The sequence below is a fragment of the Bombina bombina genome, chromosome 7 (genome assembly GCF_027579735.1).
Source record: "Bombina bombina isolate aBomBom1 chromosome 7, aBomBom1.pri, whole genome shotgun sequence".
NCBI lineage: Eukaryota > Metazoa > Chordata > Amphibia > Anura > Bombinatoridae > Bombina > Bombina bombina.
This window is the reverse complement of record NC_069505.1, coordinates 411,929,768-411,953,356: the sequence shown is the minus strand read 5'-3', so window position 1 is coordinate 411,953,356 and position 23,589 is coordinate 411,929,768. Positions and strand designations below refer to the sequence as shown.

The 23,589-nt window shown below is 39.9% G+C and overlaps 1 protein-coding gene across 1 annotated transcript; it reads right to left on the bottom strand.

Moving 5' to 3' along the window:
* Window positions 1-1,481: 1,481 nt before the first annotated feature.
* Window positions 1,482-19,551, bottom strand: MUSTN1 (musculoskeletal, embryonic nuclear protein 1). The gene is made up of 3 exons (XM_053721208.1): window positions 19,393-19,551; window positions 13,197-13,317; window positions 1,482-4,379 (listed from the first exon to the last, which is right to left on the bottom strand). The coding sequence occupies exons 1-3, from the start codon at window positions 19,405-19,407 to the stop codon at window positions 4,273-4,275; spliced, it is 243 nt and encodes an 80-aa protein (XP_053577183.1). The 5' UTR covers window positions 19,408-19,551; the 3' UTR covers window positions 1,482-4,272.
* Between the last annotated feature and the right edge of the window lie 4,038 nt (window positions 19,552-23,589).

Here is a 23,589-nt window from a genome sequence, read left to right as displayed (position 1 = left end):
TCTAGTAGGCTGTAGGGCAGGGAGTAACTATACGGGTCTCAGAGGTCTCAGTTGAGGCTAGTCCCGTATATCTCTAGTAGGCTGTGGGGCAGGGGGTAACTATACGGGTCTCAGTTAAGGATGGTCCCATATATCTAGTAGGCTGTAGGGCAGGAGGTAACTATACAGTTATCAGAGGTCTGAGTTGAGGCTGGTCCCGTATCTCTAGTAGGCTGTAGGGCAGGGGGTAACTATACCAGTATCAGAGGTCTCAGTTAAGGCTGATCCCTTATCTCTAGTAGGCGTTAGGGGAGGGGGTAACTATACAGGTATCAGAGGTCTGAGTTGAGGCTGGTTCCATATCTCTAGTAGGCTGTAGGGCAGGGGGTAACTATATGGGCATCAGAGGCCTCAGTTGAGGCTGGTCTCATATCTCTAGTAGGCTGTAGGGCAGGGGTAACTATACAGGTCTCAGAGGTCTCAGTTGAGGCTGGTCCCTTATCTCTAGTAGGCTGTAGGGCAGGGGGTAACTATATGGGTATCAGAGGTCACAGTTGAGGCTGGTCCCATATCTCTAGTAGGCTGTAGGGCAGGGGGTAACTATATGGGCATCAGAGGCCTCAGTTGAGGCTGGTCTCATATCTCTAGTAGGCTGTAGGGCAGGGGTAACTATACAGGTCTCAGAGGTCTCAGTTGAGGCTGGTCCCTTATCTCTAGTAGGCTGTAGGGCAGGGGGTAACTATATGGGTATCAGAGGTCACAGTTGAGGCTGGTCCCATATCTCTAGTAGGCTGTAGGGCAGGGGGTAACTATACAGATCTCAGAGGTCTCATTTGAGGCTGGTCCAGTATCTCTAGTAGGCTGTAGGGCAGGGGGGTAACTATACGGGTATCAGAGGTCTCAGTTGAGGCTGGTCCCGTATCTCTAGTAGGCTGTAGGGCAGGGGCATAACTTAAAAAAGTGAGTTTTAATCACAGGTCACATAGAAAGATTGAATGTATAATAGAAGAATAAACACGATCAAGAACCTATAAGCATCAGGTGTATCAAAGGGAGAGCACTAGCTGCGGGGGGAAGGAATGAATGTGCAAACAAGATGAAGAACTTATAAGCATGAGGAGTATCAGAGGGAGAGCACTAGCTGCAGGGGGTAGGAAAGAATGTGCAAACAAGATGAAGAACCTATAAGCATTAGGAGTATCAGAGGGAGAGAACTAGCTGCAGGGATGTAGGTAAGGATGTGCAAACAAGCTGATGAGTACATAAGCATGAGGAACCTCAGAGGGAGAGCACTAGCTACGGGGGGGGGGGGGGGGGGGGGAGAATGTGTAAACAAGATAAAGAACCTATAAGCATGAGGAGTATCAGAGGGAGGGCACCAGCTGCAGGGGGTAGGAAAGAATGTGCAAACCAATGGCAGAAAACATTTCTCCTTAGAGAGACCTCTCCTTTTTTAGTGAATTTGCACTCTGTCATGCACAGGAATACACTCATTTGCACAATCACATTTTAATTATTTATTGATAAAATAGATTTTAATTATAAAACAGAGTAAATTCCATATCATAACACCCACCCTCTACTTAAAGGGATACTGAACCCACATTGTTTCTTTCATGAATCAAATAGAGCATGCAGTTTTAAACAACTATCTAATTTACTCCTATTATCAATTTTTCTTCCTTCTCAACCCAGGTTGTTCACCACAAATGGTCCGGCTTCTAAACTTACATTCTTGCTTTTTAAATAAAGATACTAGGAGAATGAAGAAATTTGATAATAAAAGTAAATAAGAAAGTTGATTAAAATTGCATGCTTTATCTGAATCACGAAAGAAACAATTTGGGTTCAGTAACCCTTAACATTTAATAAACATAATTTGTCTTATCATGCTCTAATTACACATGGCTTAGCGTGTGTTTTTGTACAGACGTACAGCCGTGTTCATGCAAATGTATGAAGTGCTATGAGTCACAATCGATCCCATTTTACTGATGACGGTTTTCACATTGATTTTCTTACCAGGGTGATTCCCTGACCATTTATATATTGAATTATGCAGCAGAAGGGCAAAAGGTCACTGTCATCCTCCTACGTCCTGTACAACCCTTGTAGCATCACAGCTAGAAAGTGACATTTGTACAGATCGCTGTACAGTTTCCAAATTAACAATAGAACAAATATTCCTGACAAACTCAAACTAAAGAAAAAAATGGGAATCAAATGGAAGACTTAAATTATGATTAAGGATGAAAACATAGCATAAATTTATAAAGATAAATAAAAATAGGTCTGATAAAGAAACTTGTTTATGGGATTAAATTATATATAGACTACAGGTACAAAACACTTTGGGGCCTATTTATCAAATGTCTGGCGGACATGATCCGTTGTAGCAATCATGTCCTCCAGACATCGATAAATACCGACATCATATGCTGTCGGCATTTATCATTGCACAAGCAGTTCTGGTGAACTGCTTGTGCAATGCCATCCCCTGCAGGTTCGCGGCATATCGGGGGCTAGCAGGGGGTGTCAATCAACGTGATCGTATGTGATTGGGCGGATTCATATCCGCAGCCTCAGAGGCAGCGGACAAATTAAGTAGCAGCGGTCTTAAGAGCGCTGCCTCTTAACTGCTGTTTCTGGAGAGCCTGAAGGATCACGCAGAAACAGGGGTATATGGCCCCATTCGGGCCATGATAAATAGGCTTATTTATCTAAAATGTTTGGGACCAGAAAAGGTTTGGATTTCATAATAGTTTGGATTTTGGCATATCTGCACCTGTAAAATGGGACAGTTCGGAGCGAGGATGGGACCAATTGTAAACAACAATATCTTATATAATTTAGGCAATATTTGCATGTCACAATACAGTTAAACATGTAACCTAAAGATAGTTTTATATATAGTACCATCAGAAAGATTACTTACTGCTGTAATCAGAAAAGTAATTGTAGTTGTTTTAAATATAGACTCGAATTTATATTTTGGAAAGCATTATTAAAAATGGTAATTTTTAATAATTTTATTTTTAGAAACAAATATTAATGAAAAAAAAATTGATCTTGGAATTCTGGATTTGAGGATTTGTAATAAATGCTTTTTAGTATTATGATAAACTAAAACTACACTAGTCCTGGTTGAGTAATATAAATATATATATAAATATTTATATATATATATATATATATATATATATATATATATATATATATATATATATATATACACACACACAGGGCTGGAAATTACAGTGACTGAGTCAACAGTTTGGATTTTTTTCCCTACCTTTAACATTAACTGGACTAGAAACCTTTCTCTTATTAGTAAACTATAGTGATATTTTTCTATGAATGATGCATGTATGTGTGTGTGTATATATATATATATATATATATATATATATATATATATATATATCCCCTTAACGACTGCGACGTTCAGTGTACATCGTTGGACATTAAATGATTGTGTGCCTTTAATAGTGCTATTAGTCCCTCCCTCCATCCGGATGGCTTGATAAAATAGCACTATTCAAAACGACACCCCCATAGAGAGACCAGCGACATATAGGGTATGCAGCTTGTCATTAAGGGGATATATATATATAAATATCTGAAGATATATCGCTTAAAGGGCCACTAAACCCGAAATCTTTCTTTCATGATTCAGATAGAGAATAGAAATTTAAACAACATTACAATTTACTTCCATTATTTATTTTGCTTCATTTTTTAGATATCCTTAGTTGAAGAAAAAGCAATGCACATGGTGAGCCAATCACACAAGGCTTCTATGTGCAGCAACCAATCAGCAGCTACTGAGCATATCTAGATATGCTTTTCAGCAAAGAATATCAAGAGAATAAAACAAATTAGATAATATAAGTAAATTAGAAAGATGTTTAAAATTGCATTCTCTTTCTAAATCATAAAAGAAAAAATGTGGGTGTCATGTCCCTTTAAGTTTACTTGAAAAAAATCACTATTCAGGAAAGAAAAGCTGCTAGTCTATGCAATATAAAATATAGGGCACAGCATTATACTGACTTACTGAGTATGTCTAAGGAAGTTAATAATTTCAAGGTACACTACTCTATATAAAAAATATCAGCTTAATGGGTGGCACAAATTGCCGTGGCATAAAACAGGATAAAAATTTATCAAATAAAGTCACAGGCACAACTAGGGTCCTTACAAAAACACAAAAAATAAATCAGTAGAATTTCTGTAAGACATTGAACGATGTCAGTGGACAGAATAGAAGGGTCGTCTGAAGTCTGTCCTCAATCAGCCAAACACACTCTTTGCCGGCTCATCCTTGGGTTTGTCAAACACGGTCTCCCCTCCTGTCCTGTTCTGGCTGAACACAGAGGGTGCTGTGGTGCCGGATAATTCTGTAAATAAAGCAGTGAGACATGAAGAAGGAATTTACCATGTTATTAGCAGTTGTGTGTTTTGTTATGTGACTACGTCCTCTAGTGGCACAACTGAGAACAAATATTCTTTTCAGATATATCACAGTGTTGTTTCCACTTTTGTTGCTAGGGACAGATTAGTGATTATTTAAATTAGTCAGATGTCTAGGGGAACATTTTTGCAAGGGCATCTGCAAGGCTGATTAACTGACTTCCTATTCCACCCTATTTGCCTTACATTTTGTACAAGCTGCTCAGAGATGAAAAGACATTTATTTGTCTGAGTAACCACTTAGTAATGGATCCAGAAATGTAAAGGGGCATGGAAGTTCAAATTAAATTTATAATAAATTAGAGTGTTTTTTAATTGCACACTCTATGCTAGATTTATCATTGGCTGAAAGTCCTGGTCAGTTACATGCGCATTAATTTGAGCCTGAAACCGATATTTATGAAGCAGCAGTTTGGAGGATGAAAATCACCCCGGACTCATTCAATAGGATTGATTGGCAAGACCTACTCTCACGCAATTGGTTGCGGTTGGGCTGGTGGGGCGGCTCGTGCTATAGTAAATATGGGAAACAAATGCGCCCTATACATTTGCGATGAAATGCAAACAGGTTAGCAACATGTGAACCCTGTATATCTGCAAATGTATAAATCTAGCCCTCTGTCTAATTATCAGAAGTTTAATTTGGACTTCTGTGCCCCTTTAAGTATGGTTTTGAATGACACAGATAATTTTTTCAAACACCATTCTCTTTACAATCTATTAATACTGACTCCATATCTAACTTTCCCATCTATATTTTCCCTGGGTGGGAAGAATTGACTGACTGCCATAAGCTACACAGAACTGGTCTCTCTTGCATTCATAATCCCTCTTGGGAACAATTTCTTGGATATATTCCTGGGATCATTAATGCAAGGTCTAGTATTACTGTATTTGGCAGAAATGTGATTAAAAAATGCTGCCAGCTGATATAAGAGATGGTCTCATAGTTAGTATAAGATACTTTTAATACAGATGTTTGGGGGGTTTTGGGGGGGTTTGAGGATTTTTCATTTGTAATATTTATTTAGACATTTTGCATACCTCCCAACATTTGTGGCTGGGTATCAGGGACTCAGGAGGTTGATGGGGCCTGTTGCCATTTTTTAGGAGGAGCAGTGTGGAGTGGGGTGGAAGAGTAGTGTGGAGTGGGGTGGAAGAGTAGTTGTCAGTGGGTGTGTCTGGGTGTTTAGTGGGTGTGTCTGTGTGTTCCATGAATGGGGCTAAGGCAAATTCTGCAAATAAGAACATATGGCTGTCTCAGAATCAGAGGGACAGCGGGACAGAAAAAAGGACAGATGGGAGGTCTGATCATCTACAAGGAATAAGATTTGTTGAGATATTTTGGCTTTTGCTTTCTACGTCTTGAGGACCTGGTGTGAACAGACAACATCTACGTCTTGAGGACCTGATGTGAACAACTAACATCTACGTCTTGAGGACCTGGTGTGAACAGATAACATCTACGTCTTGAAAACCTGGTGCGATTACAGATAACATCTACGTCTTGAGGACCTGGTGCTATTACAGATAACATCTACGTCTTGAGGACCTGGTGCTATTACAGATAACATCTATGTCTTGAGGACCTGGTGCTATTACAGATAACATCTACGTCTTGAGAACCTGGTGCTATTACAGATAACTTCTACGTCTTGAGGACCTGGTGCTATTACAGATAACATCAACGTCTGTTGACATTTTGTAGGAGGAGCAGTGTGGAGTGGGGGTGGAAGAGTAGTGGTCAGTGGGTGTGTCTGGGTGGTTAGTGGGTGTGTCTGCGTGTTCCATGGATGGGGCTAAGGCAAATTCTGCAAATAAGAACATATGACTGTCTCAGAGTCAGAGGGACAGCAGGACAGAAATAAGAACAGATGGGAGGTCTGATCATCTACAAGGAATAATAGTTGTTGAGATATTTTGGCTTTTGCTTTCTACGTCTTGAGGACCTGGTGTGAACAGATAACATCTATGTCTTGAGGACCTGGTGTGAACAGATATCATCTACGTCTTGAGGACCTGGTGCTATTACAGATAACATCTACGTCTTGAGGACCTGGTGCTGTTACAGATAACATCTACGTCTTGAGGACCTGGTGTGAACAGATAACATCTATGTGTTGAGTACCTGGTGTGAACAGATAACATCTACGTCTTGAGGACCTGGTGCTATTACAGATAACATCTACGTCTTGAGGACCTGGTGCTGTTACAGATAACATCTACGTCTTGAGGACCTGGAGTGAACAGATAATATCTGTGTCTTGAGGACCTGGTGTGAACAGATAACATCTACGTCTTGAGGACCTGGTGCTATTACAGATAACATCTATGTCTTGAGGACCTGGTGTGAACAGATAACATCTACGTCTTGAAGACCTGGTGCTATTACAGATAACATCTACGTCTTAAGGACCTGGTGTGAACAGATAACATCTACGTCTTGAGGACCTGGTGTGAAGAGATAACATCTACGTCTTGAGGACCTGGTGCTATTACAGATAACATATATGTCTTGAGGACCTGGTGTGAACAGATAACATCTACGTCTTGAGGACCTGGTGCTATTACAGATAACATCTATGTCTTGAGGACCTGGTGCTATTACAGATAACATCTACGTCTTGAGGACCTGGTGTGAACAGATAACATCTATGTCTTGAGGACCTGGTGCTATTACAGATAACATCTATGTCTTGAGGACCTGGTGCTGTTACAGATAACATCTATGTCTTGAGGACCTGGTGTGAACAGATAACATCTACGTCTTGAGGACCTGGTGTGAACAGATAACATCTACGTCTTGAGGACCTGGTGATATTACAGATAACATCTATGTCTTGAGGACCTGGTGTGAACAGATAACATCTACGTCTTGAGGACCTGGTGCTATTACAGATAACATCTACGTCTTGAGGACCTGGTGTGAACAGATAACATCTATGTCTTGAAGACCTGGTGTGAACAGATAACATCTACGTCTTGAGGATCTGGTGTGAACAGATAACATCTATGTCTTGAGAACCTGGTGCTATTACAGATAACATCTACGTCTTGAGGACCTGCTGCTATTACAGATAACATCTACATCTTGAGGACCTGGTGTGAACAGATAACATCTATGTCTTGAGAACCTGGTGCTATTACAGATAACATCTACGTCTTAAAGGACCTGCTGCTGTTACAGATAACATCTACGTCTTGAGGACCTGGTGTGAACAGATAACATCTACGTCTTGAGGACCTGGTGCTATTACAGATAACATCTATGTCTTGAGGACCTGGTGTGAACAGATAACATCTACGTTTTGAGGACCTGGTGCTATTACAGATAACATCTATGTCTTGAGGACCTGGTGTGAACAGATAACATCTATGTCTTGAGGACCTGGTGCTATTACAGATAACATCTACGTCTTGAGGACCAGGTGTGAACAGATAACATCAATCTCTTGAGGACCTGGTGCTATTACAGATAACATCTATGTCTTGAGGACCTGGTGCTATTACAGATAACATCTATATCTTGAGGACCTGGTGTGAACAGATAACATCTACGTCTTGAGGACCTGGTGCTATTACAGATAACATCTACGTCTTGAGGACCTGGTGCTGTTACAGATAACATCTACGTCTTGAGGACCTGGTGTGAACAGATAACATCTACGTCTTGAGGACCTGGTGCTATTACAGATAACATCTACGTCTTGAGGACCTGGTGTGAACAGATAACATCTATGTCTTGAGGACCTTGTGTGAACAGATAACATCTACGTCTTGAGGACCTGGTGTGAACAGATAACATCTATGTCTTGAGGACCTGGTGCTATTACAGATAACATCAACGTCTTGAGGACCTGGTGCTGTTACAGATAACATCTACGTCTTGAGGACCTGGTGTGAACAGATAACATCTACGTCTTGAGGACCTGGTGCTATTACAGATAACATCTATGTATTGAGGACCTGGTGTGAACAGATAACATCTACGTCTTGAGGACCTGGTGTGAACAGATAACATCTACGTCTTGAGGACCTGGTGCTATTACAGATAGCATATATGTCTTGAGGACCTGGTGTGAACAGATAACATCTACGTCTTGAGGACCTGGTGCTATTACAGATAACATCTACGTCTTGAGGACCTGGTGCTATTACAGATAACATCTATGTCTTGAGGACCTGGTGTGAACAGATAACATCTACGTCTTAAAGGACCTGGTGTGAACAGATAACATCTACGTCTTGAGGACCTGGTGCTATTACAGATAACATCTACGTCTTGAGGACCTGGTGTGAACAGATAACATCTACGTCTTGAGGACCTGGTGCTATTACAGATAACATCTACGTCTTGAGGACCTGGTCTGAACAGATAACATCTACGTCTTGAGGACCTGGTGTGAACAGATAACATCTATGTCTTGAGGACCTGGTGCTATTACAGATAACATCTATGTCTTGAAGACCTGGTGCTATTACAGATAACATCTATGTATTGAGGACCTGGTGTGAACAGATAACATCTACGTCTTGAGGACCTGGTGTGAACAGATAACATCTACGTCTTGAGGACCTGGTGCTATTACAGATAACATATATGTCTTGAGGACCTGGTGTGAACAGATAACATCTACGTCTTGAGGACCTGGTGCTATTACAGATAACATCTATGTCTTGAGAACCTGGTGTGAACAGATAACATCTATGTCTTGAGGACCTGGTGCTATTACAGATAACATCAACGTCTTGAGGACCTGGTGCTGTTACAGATAACATCTACGTCTTGAGGACCTGGTGTGAACAGATAACATCTACGTCTTGAGGACCTGGTGCTATTACAGATAACATCTACGTCTTGAGGACCTGGTGTGAACAGATAACATCTATGTCTTGAGGACCTGGTGTGAACAGATAACATCTACGTCTTGAGGACCTGGTGTGAACAGATAACATCTATGTCTTGAGGACCTGGTGTGAACAGATAACATCTATGTCTTGAGGACCTGGTGTGAACAGATAACATCTATGTCTTGAGGACCTGGTGTGAACAGATAACATCTACGTCTTGAGGACCTGGTGTGAACAGATAACATCTATGTCTTGATGACCTGGTGCTATTACAGATAACATCTATGTCTTGAGGACCTGGTGCTGTTATAGATAACATCTACGTCTTGAGGACCTGGTGTGAACAGATAACATCTACGTCTTGAGGACCTGGTGTGAACAGATAACATCTACGTCTTGAGGACCTGGTGCTATTACAGATAACATCTACGTCTTGAGGACCTGGTGCTGTTACAGATAACATCTACGTCTTGAGGACCTGGTGTGAACAGATAACATCTACGTCTTGAGGACCTGGTGCTATTACAGATAACATCTACGTCTTGAGGACCTGGTGTGAACAGATAACATCTATGTCTTGAGGACCTTGTGTGAACAGATAACATCTACGTCTTGAGGACCTGGTGTGAACAGATAACATCTATGTCTTGAGGACCTGGTGCTATTACAGATAACATCAACGTCTTGAGGACCTGGTGCTGTTACAGATAACATCTACGTCTTGAGGACCTGGTGTGAACAGATAACATCTATGTCTTGAGGACCTGGTGTGAAGAGATAACATCTACGTCTTGAGGACCTGGTGCTATTACAGATAACATATATGTCTTGAGGACCTGGTGTGAACAGAAAACATCTACGTCTTGAGGACCTGGTGCTATTACAGATAACATCTATGTCTTGAGGACCTGGTGTGAACAGATAACATCTATGTCTTGAGGACCTGGTGCTATTACAGATAACATCTACGTCTTGAGGACCTGTTTTGAACAGATAACATCTATGTCTTAAGGACCTGGTGCTATTACAGATAACATCTATGTCTTGAGGACCTGGTGCTGTTACAGATAACATCTACGTCTTGAGGACCTGGTGTGAACAGATAACATCTACGTCTTGAGGACCTGGTGTGAAGAGATAACATCTACGTCTTGAGGACCTGGTGCTATTACAGATAACATCTATGTCTTGAGGACCTGGTGTGAACAGATAACATCTACGTCTTGAGGACCTGGTGCTATTACAGATAACATCTACGTCTTGAGGACCTGGTGTGAACAGATAACATCTATGTCTTGAGGACCTGGTGTGAACAGATAACATCTACGTCTTGAGGACCTGGTGTGAACAGATAACATCTATGTCTTCGAGAACCTGGTGCTATTATAGATAACATCTTCGTCTTGAGGACCTGGTGTGAACAGATAACATCTATGTCTTGAGGACCTGGTGCTATTACAGATAATATCTACGTCTTGAGGACCTGGTGTGAACAGATAACATCTGTGTCTTGAGGACCTGGTGCTATTACAGATAACATCTATGTCTTAAGGACCTGGTGCTATTACAGATAACATCTACGTCTTGAGGACCTGGTGCTATTACAGATAACATATTTGCCTGAAGGACCTGGTGCTATTACAGATAACATCTATGTCTTGAGGACCTGGTGCTATTACAGATAACATCTACGTCTTGAGGACCTGGTGCTGTTACAGATAACATCTACGTCTTGAGGACCTGGTGTGAACAGATAACATCTACGTCTTGAGGACCTGGTGCTATTACAGATAACATGTATGTCTTGAGGACCTGGTGTGAACAGATAACATCTACGTCTTGAGGACCTGGTGCTATTACAGATAACATCTATGTCTTGAGGATCTGGTGTGAACAGATAACATCTACGTCTTGAGGACCTGGTGCTATTACAGATAACATCTACGTCTTGAGGACCTGGTGTGAACAGATAACATCTACGTCTTGAGGACCTGGTGTGAAAAGATAACATCTATGTCTTGAGGACCTGGTGTGAACAGATAACATCTATGTCTTGAGGACCTGCTGCTATTACAGACAACATCTATGTCTTGAGGACCTGGTGCTACTACAGATAACATCTACGTCTTGAGGACCTGGTGCTATTACAGAAAACATCTATGTCTTGAGGACCTGGTGTGAACAGATAACATCTATGTCTTTAGGACCTGGTGCTATTACAGATAACATCTATGTCTTGAGGACCTGGTGCTATTACAGATAACATCTACATCTTGAGGACCTGGTGCTATTACAGATAACATCTACGTCTTGAGGACCTGGTGTGAACAGATAACATCTACTTCTTGAGGACCTGGTGCTATTACAGATAACATCTATGTCTTGAGGACCTGGTGTGAACAGATAACATCTACATCTTGAGGACCTGGTGCTATTACAGATAACATCTACGTCTTGAGGACCTGGTGCTGTTACAGATAACATCTATGTCTTGAGGACCTGGAGTTAACAGATAACATCTATGTCTTGAGGACCTGGTGTGAACAGATAACATCTGTGTCTTGAGGACCTGGTGCTATTACAGATAACATCTATGTCTTAAGGACCTGGTGCTATTACAGATAACATCTACGTCTTGAGGACCTGGTGCTATTACAGATAACATCTTTGCCTGAAGGACCTGGTGCTATTACAGATAACATCTATGTCTTGAGGACCTGGTGCTATTACAGATAACATCTACGTCTTGAGGACCTGGTGCTGTTACAGATAACATCTACGTCTTGAGGACCTGGTGTGAACAGATAACATCTACGTCTTGAGGACCTGGTGCTATTACAGATAACATGTATGTCTTGAGGACCTGGTGTGAACAGATAACATCTACGTCTTGAGGACCTGGTGCTATTACAGATAACATCTATGTCTTGAGGATCTGGTGTGAACAGATAACATCTACGTCTTGAGGACCTGGTGCTATTACAGATAACATCTACGTCTTGAGGACCTGGTGTGAACAGATAACATCTACGTCTTGAGGACCTGGTGTGAAAAGATAACATCTACGTCTTGAGGACCTGGTGTGAACAGATAACATCTATGTCTTGAGGACCTGCTGCTATTACAGACAACATCTATGTCTTGAGGACCTGGTGCTACTACAGATAACATCTACGTCTTGAGGACCTGGTGCTATTACAGAAAACATCTATGTCTTGAGGACCTGGTGTGAACAGATAACATCTATGTCTTGAGGACCTGGTGCTATTACAGATAACATCTATGTCTTGAGGACCTGGTGCTATTACAGATAACATCTACATCTTGAGGACCTGGTGCTATTACAGATAACATCTACGTCTTGAGGACCTGGTGTGAACAGATAACATCTACGTCTTGAGGACCTGGTGCTATTACAGATAACATCTATGTCTTGAGGACCTGGTGTGAACAGATAACATCTACATCTTGAGGACCTGGTGCTATTACAGATAACATCTATGTCTTGAGGACCTGGTGCTATTACAGATAACATCTATGTCTTGAGGACCTGGTGTGAACAGATAACATCTATGTCTTGTGGACCTTCTGTGAACAGATAACATCTATGTCTTGAGGACCTGGTGCTATTACAGATAACATCTATGTCTTGAGGACCTGGTGCTATTACAGATAACATCTATGTCTTGAGGACCTGGTGCTATTACAGATAACATCTATGTCTTGAGGACCTGGTGCTATTACAGATAACATCTATGTCTTGAGGACCTGGTGTGAACTGATAACATCTATGTCTTGAGGACCTGGTGCTATTACAGATAACACCACGTGGGCAAAGTAAAATCTGTTTACTTGGCTTCTAGGCAACTGTCTAACCTTGTCCTTGTACTCACCACAGTCTCTCATCACTTGATATGTCTTTGATTTGAGAGGTGTTTTATGGCTCAATTTGTTTTTTGCTCCTTTGAGGTCCTCCTCTTTCATCACTGGTCTCTTCTTCTTAACAGGTTCGTTCTGCAGAAAAGTCCAACAACTCACAGTTTAATGCACTAAAAATAACCACAAAGACCTGCTAAATGGCTGACTTAAAGGGACAGTAAAGTAAAAATTAAACTTTCATGATTCCGGTAGAACATACAATTTTAAACAACTTCCCAACTTCTGTTATTAAATTTGCTGTTTCCTTGGTATCCTTTGTTGAAAAGCATACCTAGGACAGTTCAGAAGCAGCAATGCACTACTGGGAGCTAGCAGAACAAATCTGGTGAGTCAGTGAGTCATGTATGTGCAGCCACCAATCAGCTGCTAGTTCCCAGCAGTGCACTGAAGCCCTGAACCTATGTAGGAATGCTCTTCAACAAAAGTATACCAAGAAAACAAAGCAAATTTTCTAAGTTGTATAAGCTGTTTAAAATTGTGAATCATAAAATAAAATGTTTTCACTTTACTGTCCCTTTAACCATAACTTAAAATTAATAATATAATTAATTAATAAAATGTTAAAATTTAGCCTTTATAATATGTCCCAAGTAAAACACAAGTTAAATATTATTTTGATAGGCTTTAAATATATATAAATATATATATATATATATATATATATATATATATATATATATATATATATTAAAAAATATCTGCTTTATCCCTTAAAATTCCAAAAATGATACTCTGTGCACATGCCTGGTGGCAGTAGCAGAGTTTTCACAGCTGGTGATTGGTGCATACACACTTGCCCATTCTTTACTGTCAATTAAAGAGACAAACTGCTCAAAAATGTTTTATCATTCATTTGAAAGATCAGCCTTTAAACATGTTGAATTTTTTTGGGGGGTCTGAAAATGTCTAGTAATAGCTAAATTGAATCTGCAGTATCGGTCTTGTATTTCCTAATTTTTCCAACTAAAGCTCACTGGCTGATAAGTAATGTTCTCTGGCTGATGGGTACTTCCTAGTAATGCTCATTGGATGATGGGTACTTCCTAGTAATGCTCACTGGGTGATAGGTACTTCCTAGTAATGCTCACTGGGTGATGGGTACTTTCTAGTAATGTTCTCTGGCTGATGGGTACTTCCTAGTAATGCTCACTGGGTGATGGGTACTTCCTAGTAATGCTCACTGGGTGATGGGTACTTTCTAGTAATGTTCTTTGGCTGATGGGTACTTCCTAGTAATGCTCACTGGGTGATGAGTGCTTCCTAGTAACGCTCACCAAGTAATGAGTACTTCCTAGTAACGCTCACTGGTTGATGAGTACTTCGTAGTAACGCTCACTGGGTGATGAGAACTTCCTAGTAATGCTCACTGGGTAATGGGTACTTCCTAATAATGCTCACTGGCTGATGAGTACTTCCAACTAACTTTCAGTGCCTGATGGGTACTTCCAACTAAAGTTCATTGGATAATAGGTACTTCCTGCTAATGCTTACTGGTCGCTTGCTGGTACTTCCAGATAACGCTCACTGGCTGATGGGTACTTCCAACTAACGTTCATTGGCTGATGGGTACTTCCACCTAACATTCATTGGCTAATGGGTACTTCAAAGTAACACTCATTGGCTGATGGGTACTTCCTACTAATGCTCACTGGCTGATGGGTACTTCCAACTAAAGTTCATTGGATAATAGGTACTTCCTGCAAATGCTTACTGGCTGCTGGTACTTCCAGATAAAGCTCACTGGCTGATTGGTACTTCCACCTAACATTCAATGGCTAATGAGTACTTCCAGCTACTTCCAACTAATGCTCACTGGCTGATTGGTACTTCCACCTAACGTTCAATGGCTAATGAGTACTTCCAGCTACTTCCAACTAATGCTCACTGGCTGATGGGTACTTCCTAGTAATGCTCACTGGCTGATGGATACTTCCTAGTAATGCTCACTGGCTGGTACTTAGACCGTCTTTAATTAAGGGCTGTCTTTTTACTGTATTCATTTTAGTGTATAATTTTAACCTGTTATAATAAATTTGTTATCCTTTGTCACTTGTTTTAGAATCGGATATTAATCTGTTACATATTTGCGTATGAAGTCATTATTAACTTGTATCTACCTGAATAAATTATAAGGGAATTAGTGTAACATTTTGTATGAATTAATGTTACATTTTGTATGGATTTAAGATCAATTTTGTGATCGTTATAATTTAATCTATTGTGGTCATTGGATGATAAAGGAACCAGAACTAATCAAACTAATCAGTGGTTTAAAACATCTGACCTACTAACAATATTGATCTTTTCCTATTTCATTTTTTAGCGCCCTCTTATTCTTTACCAAAATTACTTCCTGCTAATACTCGGCTGATGGGCACTTCCTGCTAATACTTATTGGCTGATAGGCACTTCCTGCTAATACTCGGCTGATGGGCACTTCCTGTTAATACTTATTGGCTGATAGGCACTTCCTGCTAATACTTATTGGCTGATAGGCACTTCCTGCTAATACTCGGCTGATGCGCACTTTCTGCTAATACTCGGCTGATGGACGCTTCCTTCTAATACTCGGTTGATAGGCACTTCCTGCTAATACTCGGCTGATGGGCACTTCCTGCTAATACTTATTGGCTGATAGGCACTTCCTGCTAATACTTGGCTGATGGGCACTTCCTGTTAATACTTATTGGCTGATAGGCATTTCCTGCTAATACTTATTGGCTGATAGGCACTTCCTGCTAATACTCGGCTGATGGACGCTTCCTTCTAATACTCGGCTGATAGGCACTTCCTGCTAATACTCGGCTGATGGGCACTTCCTGCTAATACTTATTGGCTGATAGGTACTTCCTTCTAAAGTTTATTGGCTGATAGTTAAGTCCTGCTAATTCTCATGTTTCCTATCAATGATTAAAAAAAAAAAAAATCAGTTGCTTATTATACTATTATATATTGAATGATGGTGTGTTAAACGGATGTAATCATTTTATTCTTAAAAAACAAATATGCTAAAGATATAGCCTCTTCTTTTTTAATTAATAAATAATGCAAAGCCCCTGCACACTGTCTTCAGTCTTATTCCCCTTTTAAATAACAAACATCCAAATACATTAAACAGTTTATGGTAAAGCAATTTAACAGAACACACATGCAAATAACCAGGAAGGCAATGAACTTTCTAAAAAAAAAATAATCCTTTTTGAGTTCCATTTTAATGAGTTAAATCCCTTTGTGTTTCAATGTGCTGTAGTCCATTCTGGCAGTCAAGAGGTTAAAGCATAGATGAGAAACAGGACCCTGCTAAATGCTCCATTATAAACTGACAAGGGACGAACATGCTTTAGGAATCTCAATTACCGCTTATACATAACTATTACACCATACAATAGTAATCTGGTGGGAAGGGCCACATAATTAACCCCTTGAAGAGAGCACAATATTGTCAACAGCAGCTCATCTCTATGAATAAATATCTGGACGCGGAGGAGGACAAAGCTGGATAGGTTTCTATTTCAGACCCAATGAGTCACTGGGTCACCTTGAAAAAATCTCAACCAAAAAAACTTTATAGGGTTTGTAAACAGTGTGGCTGATTATTGTTACTTTACAGGTTCCATAAACAGATTTTGTGATCTGAAGGTAGATTTGTAGCTTTAGTCTTAAACAAAGATCATATTTATCATCGTGTTCAGTATTTGCAACAGACTTACTGCACTTAGGGAAGTGTCTGGTTGTATTACTGAAAGTCCAGGATATACACAAACTCTGTGGGTTTTATTTATCATAATGCGAATGCCCTGATCGGTCACAGATTCGCTCATTTGAGTCTGCAACTGATATTTATGAAGCAGCGGTTTGAAGCTCATTCGACCAGAGTGATTGACAAGCCCTGAAGAGCAGGAGAGGAAATGCACAAGCTCAAATATAGGGAACAAATGGGCCCCCACGATTTGCGATGAAATGCAGGCAGGTTCATGTGAATCTTGTCCGTCTGCAAATTGATACATTTAGCCCTATTTATGGTGTTTATTACTGACACAGCTCATATTCATCAATTCTATACAATATAGTGATACAAGTTGCTCAGGAGTGTGCACAATATGTAGAACAGTGTTGCAAACACAGCAGCCATATAGTGCACAGGACACGTGCACACCTAAAAGCCTACCTCAGTATGCTCTAATGGAAAGGGGCTAAGCTTCAACAATGGAGACAAGATAAATAGGTAACTTTGGTAATAGAAGTACATTTTTGTTTGTTTTTAAATTAGACTGAATCATGAAAGCTTAAAAGGGACATAGAACCCAAAGCTTTTCTTTCACGATTTAAATAGAACATACAATTTTAAACAAATGCTCAATTTACTATTACCAAATTGTATTTGTTTCTTGAGCACTAGATGGCAGCACTTCTTCCTCTCATGTAGTGCATCCGGCATGTGCACGCTACCTATCTAGATATCTCTTGAACGAAGAATACCAAGAGAACAAAGCAAATTTGATAATACAGGAAAATTAGAAACTTTTTTTAAAAATTGTATTCTCTGCATGAAACTTGAAAGAGAAATTTGGGGTTTCATGTCCCTTTAATTTGGATTTCCACATCCCTTTATGGGAAACAGGAACTGTTTTAGAATTATACAAAGAGCATGAGAATAAGAGAGATAACAGAATTAATGGGAAGAGAAATTGTTACAGAAGTCAGGTCATCATCCTTTTACAGTAAAAACAGATGTGTTACAAATATTAACCCTTCTCGTGTTTGTAGACTGTCAGTGTTTTATTAAAGGGATAGGAAAGCGCAAAAAGAAAATACTGTAATGCTCTGATAGGTTATTGTTTCTTGTATATACCCTTGCAAAGTAACAAAGCACTACTAGGAGCTAGCGGAAAACTTCTGCTGAGCCAATAACAAGAGGCATATGTGTATAGCCACCAATAAACAGCTCACTCCCAGTAGTGTAGGATATGTTCAGATTACTTTTTAACAAATGATACCAAGAAATCAAAATGAATTTGATAACAGAAGTGAACCAAAAAGTATATTCAAATGACGCTGTCTGAATCATAAACCTTTAATGTAGACTTTCCTAAAGCTTTAAATATAACAAGATTTAAGAGAAGAATAATAGATTATTCAGTACAAAATGCACATAAATGATTTGTTTCCCCAGACATGACTCTGTATCCTGTATGATCCCACAGCAGTCTTTCTAGGTGGTAAATTAATGGGGTTTTAGAAATAAAATGGACATATTTAATCATTATCTAGTTTAGTACAATCTTAAATATTAAAACAAAACAAAACAAAAAACAGTCTAGTTTTATGATAAAAAAAAAATAGTAGTGCGTTTTTGTCTGGTGTCTTTATAGAGAAGCTGGAGGATGGGTTGAAGAAAATTCTATCCAAACACAAACTCATAAATTGGAGATTTAGTTAAAAATGTCATAAATAAAAATCATGTTAAGTAGCCTGCTATAGGGAACTGCAAACCGTCTGCCAAGGGGTTAAACAAATTTGAGTTTTAATCTGACAGACTCTACAATGAGTAAAGATTTAAATAGTGACAATACCCAGTAGTATCTATTTTTAAATTTCTTATATATATATACTGTATATACACACAAACATATATACATAGAGTATATGCATATATAAACACACACATATATATATACATATACATACACTGTATATACACATAAAAATATATACATAGAGTATATACACATATATAAAATTATATATATATATATATATATACACACACACACACACATATATACACGCAAACATATATGCATAGAGTATATACACACAAACATATATACATAGAGTATATAGACATATAAACACATACATATATAAATATATATATATATATATACACATATAAACACACACACATATATATATATATATATATATATACACACACATACATACACAAACATATATGCATAGAGTATATACATATATAAACACACACACACATATATATATATATATATACACAAACATATATGCATAGAGTATATACACATATAAACACACACACATACATATATATACATATATATATATATATATATACACACACATACACGTATTTGCCAGTTTTATAAAAACACGCTGTAGGATTGAGCTCACCTGAGGTTGAGACATGTCTGCACGTCGTGTCACACAGCAGTAGTCTAGTGAAGTGCCCGTGCCGTCAGCCTGGCAGCTATGTGTTTATACTCAGGGGCAGAGGGTGACGTGGGCAGGGTTGGCTCTTCAGATCTTGTACACACACAAGTTATATTCTGAGAGATGACCACGGTTAAGGGAATTTAAACAACTGGTGTTTAAAGAACAGGGTCTCCTCTGCACGATGGAACAGCTGACATCAAAATAAAAAAAAAAGTTGTGACTCTTTAACCCCATATGCAGTGCACGAGCAGCATCAATTCCTGCCAGTAGAATTGCTTTAATCACAGTATAAGTGTACGACAAATCTGTTCTTTAACACCAATACTGATTGTTGTACAGGCTATTTACTGCAAGTGTTTTTCAGTATGTTTGTAGCCATAAGAGGTTGTGTATTCGAATGTAGATGTACTGTAGTCCATTGTTTTTATTAAAGGGGCACTCAATGCGGTAGAATGACATAATTAACAAGTACACAATAAAAAGACAATGCTATAGCACATACTCAAATAAGCAGTAAATTGTTTTCTGACAATTTTATTTTTTCTCCCATTTTCTGGCCCCCTGTGTCATGTGACAGACATCAGCCAATCACAGACTATTATATGTATACCCTGTGAGCTTGTGCATATGCTCAGTAGAATCTTGTTCCCCAGAAAGTGTGACTATAAAAAGAATGTGCAAAATGTGATAAAGGAAGTAAAATGGAAAGTGTCTTAAACTTTTTTGATTCAGAAAGAGCAACAATTTTATTTTGTCTTTAGTGTCCCTTTAAGAAAAATGTTAACATATGAGGCAAAGGTTTAAAATTAGAGAACAACTCACAAATACCGTGGCAATCACCTGAAAACTAGAGGGGCATGTAGCTCAAATGAGGGGAACTCCATCTAAATAAGATGTCTCATTCCCCTGCAATTAAAGGGACATGGAACCTCAATTTTTTATTTCATGATTCTGATAGGTCACTGAATTTCACACCTGTCCTCAGAGCTCCCTAACAGGACAGCTTTTGAGGATATCTGAACTGGAGCACAGGTGACACAATCATCTGATTAGTAAATATGGTTATTTTACCTGCTCTCATCCAAGGTAATCCTGAAAACCTGGCCTGTTGGGGAGGTCTGAGGACAGGTTTGACAACCAGTGTGATAGAACATACAATTTTAAACAACTTTCCAATTTACTTCTATTATCTAATCTTCTTCGTTCTCTTTGTTTCCTTTATTGAAAAGTAATACCTAGGTATACTCAAGAGCATACATTTTTAAATAAGTTTCTAATTTTCTTCTATTATCACTTTTGCTTCAATATCTTGTTATCCTTTGTTGCACAGCAGAGAGCTAGCTAAACACATTGGTAAGCCAATGAAAAGAGCCATTATTGTGTCAAGATGTGCCTTATACAGAGATCTGGTCCCACCCTGAAACAGCCGGCAGTCCACCGCTGAGTTGCCGTTTCACACATTCAGGAGGTAGATTTCATGGTATTTTGCATCTAGACTGACGTGTTTTAAGAACCAGTAAAAACGGTAGAATTGCATAATCAACAAATTTCAAAATTTCCTTCCATTGCTCTGCCTTCTGCATCATGTGACAGCTATCATACAATCACAAACTCCTATATGTATACCCTGTAAACTATTACACAATCTCAGTAGGAGCTGGTGGCTCAGAAAGTTATCGATATAAAAACATAAATTATGCTTACCAGATAATTTCCTTCCTTCTGTACAGGGTGAGTCCACAGCTGCATTCATTACTTGTGGGAAATACTGAACCTGGCCACCAGGAGGATGCAAAGACACCCCGGCCAAAGGCTTAAATACCTCTCCCACTTCCCCCAGTCATTCTGTCAAGGGAACAGTAGGAGAAATATCAGGGTGAAAAAAGTGCTAGAAGAAACAATATAAATGTAAGGGCCGCCCATTGGAGAACACGGGCGGGAGCTGTAGACTCTCCCTGTACAGAAGGAAAGGAAATTATCTGGTAAGCATAATTTATGTTTTCCTTCTTAATACAGGGAGAGTCCACAGCTGCATTCGTTACTTGTGGGAAATTATACCCAAGCTACAGCGGACACTGAATGATAACGGGAGGGCATAAAGAGAGGCGGCCCCCATCTGAGAGCACCACAGCCTGCAAAAACCCATTCTCCCGAAGGCTGCTTCAACAGAAGCAAATGAAAAACTTTTTGGAAAAATAATACAAGGAAGAACAAGCAGCGCCCAACAATCAGATCCATATAGATCTCATGCCAGAGATCCAAGATGACGTCACTGCTCTCAGACTGAGCCGTAAACCTCTGAGGAGGCTAGTTTCCCGCTGTCTCCTATGTCAAGCAGAAGACACTCACTCCTCAACTAAAAATAAGGAAGTCGACAATGCCTTCTGACCCTTGCGCTTCCCAGATACAAATATTCAACAGAGAAAACTGTCTAATCTTATGAATCCTGAAAAAGACATCAAGGCATAATTTCCTAAAAAGGGAAAACCCTTTCCTCCTAGAGAAGGAATGGGACAAAAAGTAAACAACCACAATCTCTCGATTGAAGTCACAAATAGACACAACCAAAGGAAGAAAACCTAACTAGGCTCGTTGAACAGTCTTATTATAGAGGAAAACCCCATAAGGAGTATGTATTGCTAAGTTGCAACATAGACTATGGCACGTAGAAGCAATCTACAGACGGATTAGATCATTGAAGAAAAATTCAAAGACCAGCTCCTGCAGAGGAACAAAAGTAACCCGATGTAACCCCTTAAAAATAAGATCTAAGCTCCAAGCAGGAGCATCAGATTGACTCACAGGCCTGAACACAGTCAGAGCCCTAGCAAAAAAACTGAACTCCCAGAAGCTCAATGAGCCTCTAGAGCAGAAGAAACAAACAGGGCCCAGAAACTGTCCCAACAAGTAAATAGCTAGGAAGGCCCTTCTCCAGATCACCCTGGCAGGTCAGATAGAGTGCCAGGACGAATCTTACTCTTCCCGACAAAAGGGGACCTCCACACCTAAGATCAATGACGAGTAACCAGCTACGAGCTAAAGGAGAGCATCGTAACCGCTCAGAAAAAAAACCCTCTCTCGGCTAAGGCCAAGCGACCTCAGAAAAATAAGATTCAAAGCCGCAAAGGGGCCTTGACCCAGCAGATCCCTGCGACAAGGAAACCCCCATGAAGGTGAAGCCCCCAAACCGTGATATACAATCTCGCGGACACAACGGAGCAATCAGTCTCACTGACGCCTACTCCTGTAGGATCGAGCCATCACGTGAACGAAAAAAGGTTGAATTGGGCTTCCAAAGCACTGCTAAGGATCCAATAGCTCTGCCTGAGGATCCCTGAACCACGACCCATTAATGAGTAACCTGGGATAGGTATGGAGATCCTGAAATTCTCAATTGGCGTCCCAATTCAGATACAAACATCTGAAAACCTTCAGATAGAGACCATATCCAGGGAATGATAGGAGAGAACATCCGACCCTGAGGATCACACTCAGAGAATGGATCAATAACAATGAGTAGAAGTGGGCCTCTGCCCACCACAAAACTCGAACCCAGAAGACCAAACCCTCAGAACAAAATGCTTGCCCAAGGAACCATAAGAAGAATCAGGAGGGAATCTCCTTAATCCATGCTCTCTCCAACTGACAGGATAGCGACTGAAGTAAAAAAAAAAAAAAAAACGCCCAGGAGAGCTAAGACAAATGTCCCTCAGGACAGGGAGATCTGGACAGAACAATTCTCCCAACCGGTATTCCAGGTAAATCTGATGCGACAGATTCAAAACAGCACCATGTCGAAGGGTCCCAGGACCAAATCATCATCCACCCCCACAGAGCCGGCGATGGCCTCAAGGGCGCCTGGAGGGCATAACCCGATGAAGTAAACTCTAAATTCACAAGATCTAATGAAAAATCTTCCTGTCTGAAAAGACCAAATTAGCATTCAAGGATCCACCCTGGCGTCTACCCAGAGAACTCTGGTCTAGATCCATCTCTGAGAATCGAAGAAGACAGATTAAATTCCCTAAAGGTCTTCTAACAGACAATGGTAGTAAACCAGAATCGTCAAGACCAGGGAGCCACAGATAAATCTGGAATCAGGATAATGCCAAATTAAACCCCAGATCCCCAAAAAAAACCTTAGGACTAGAAACG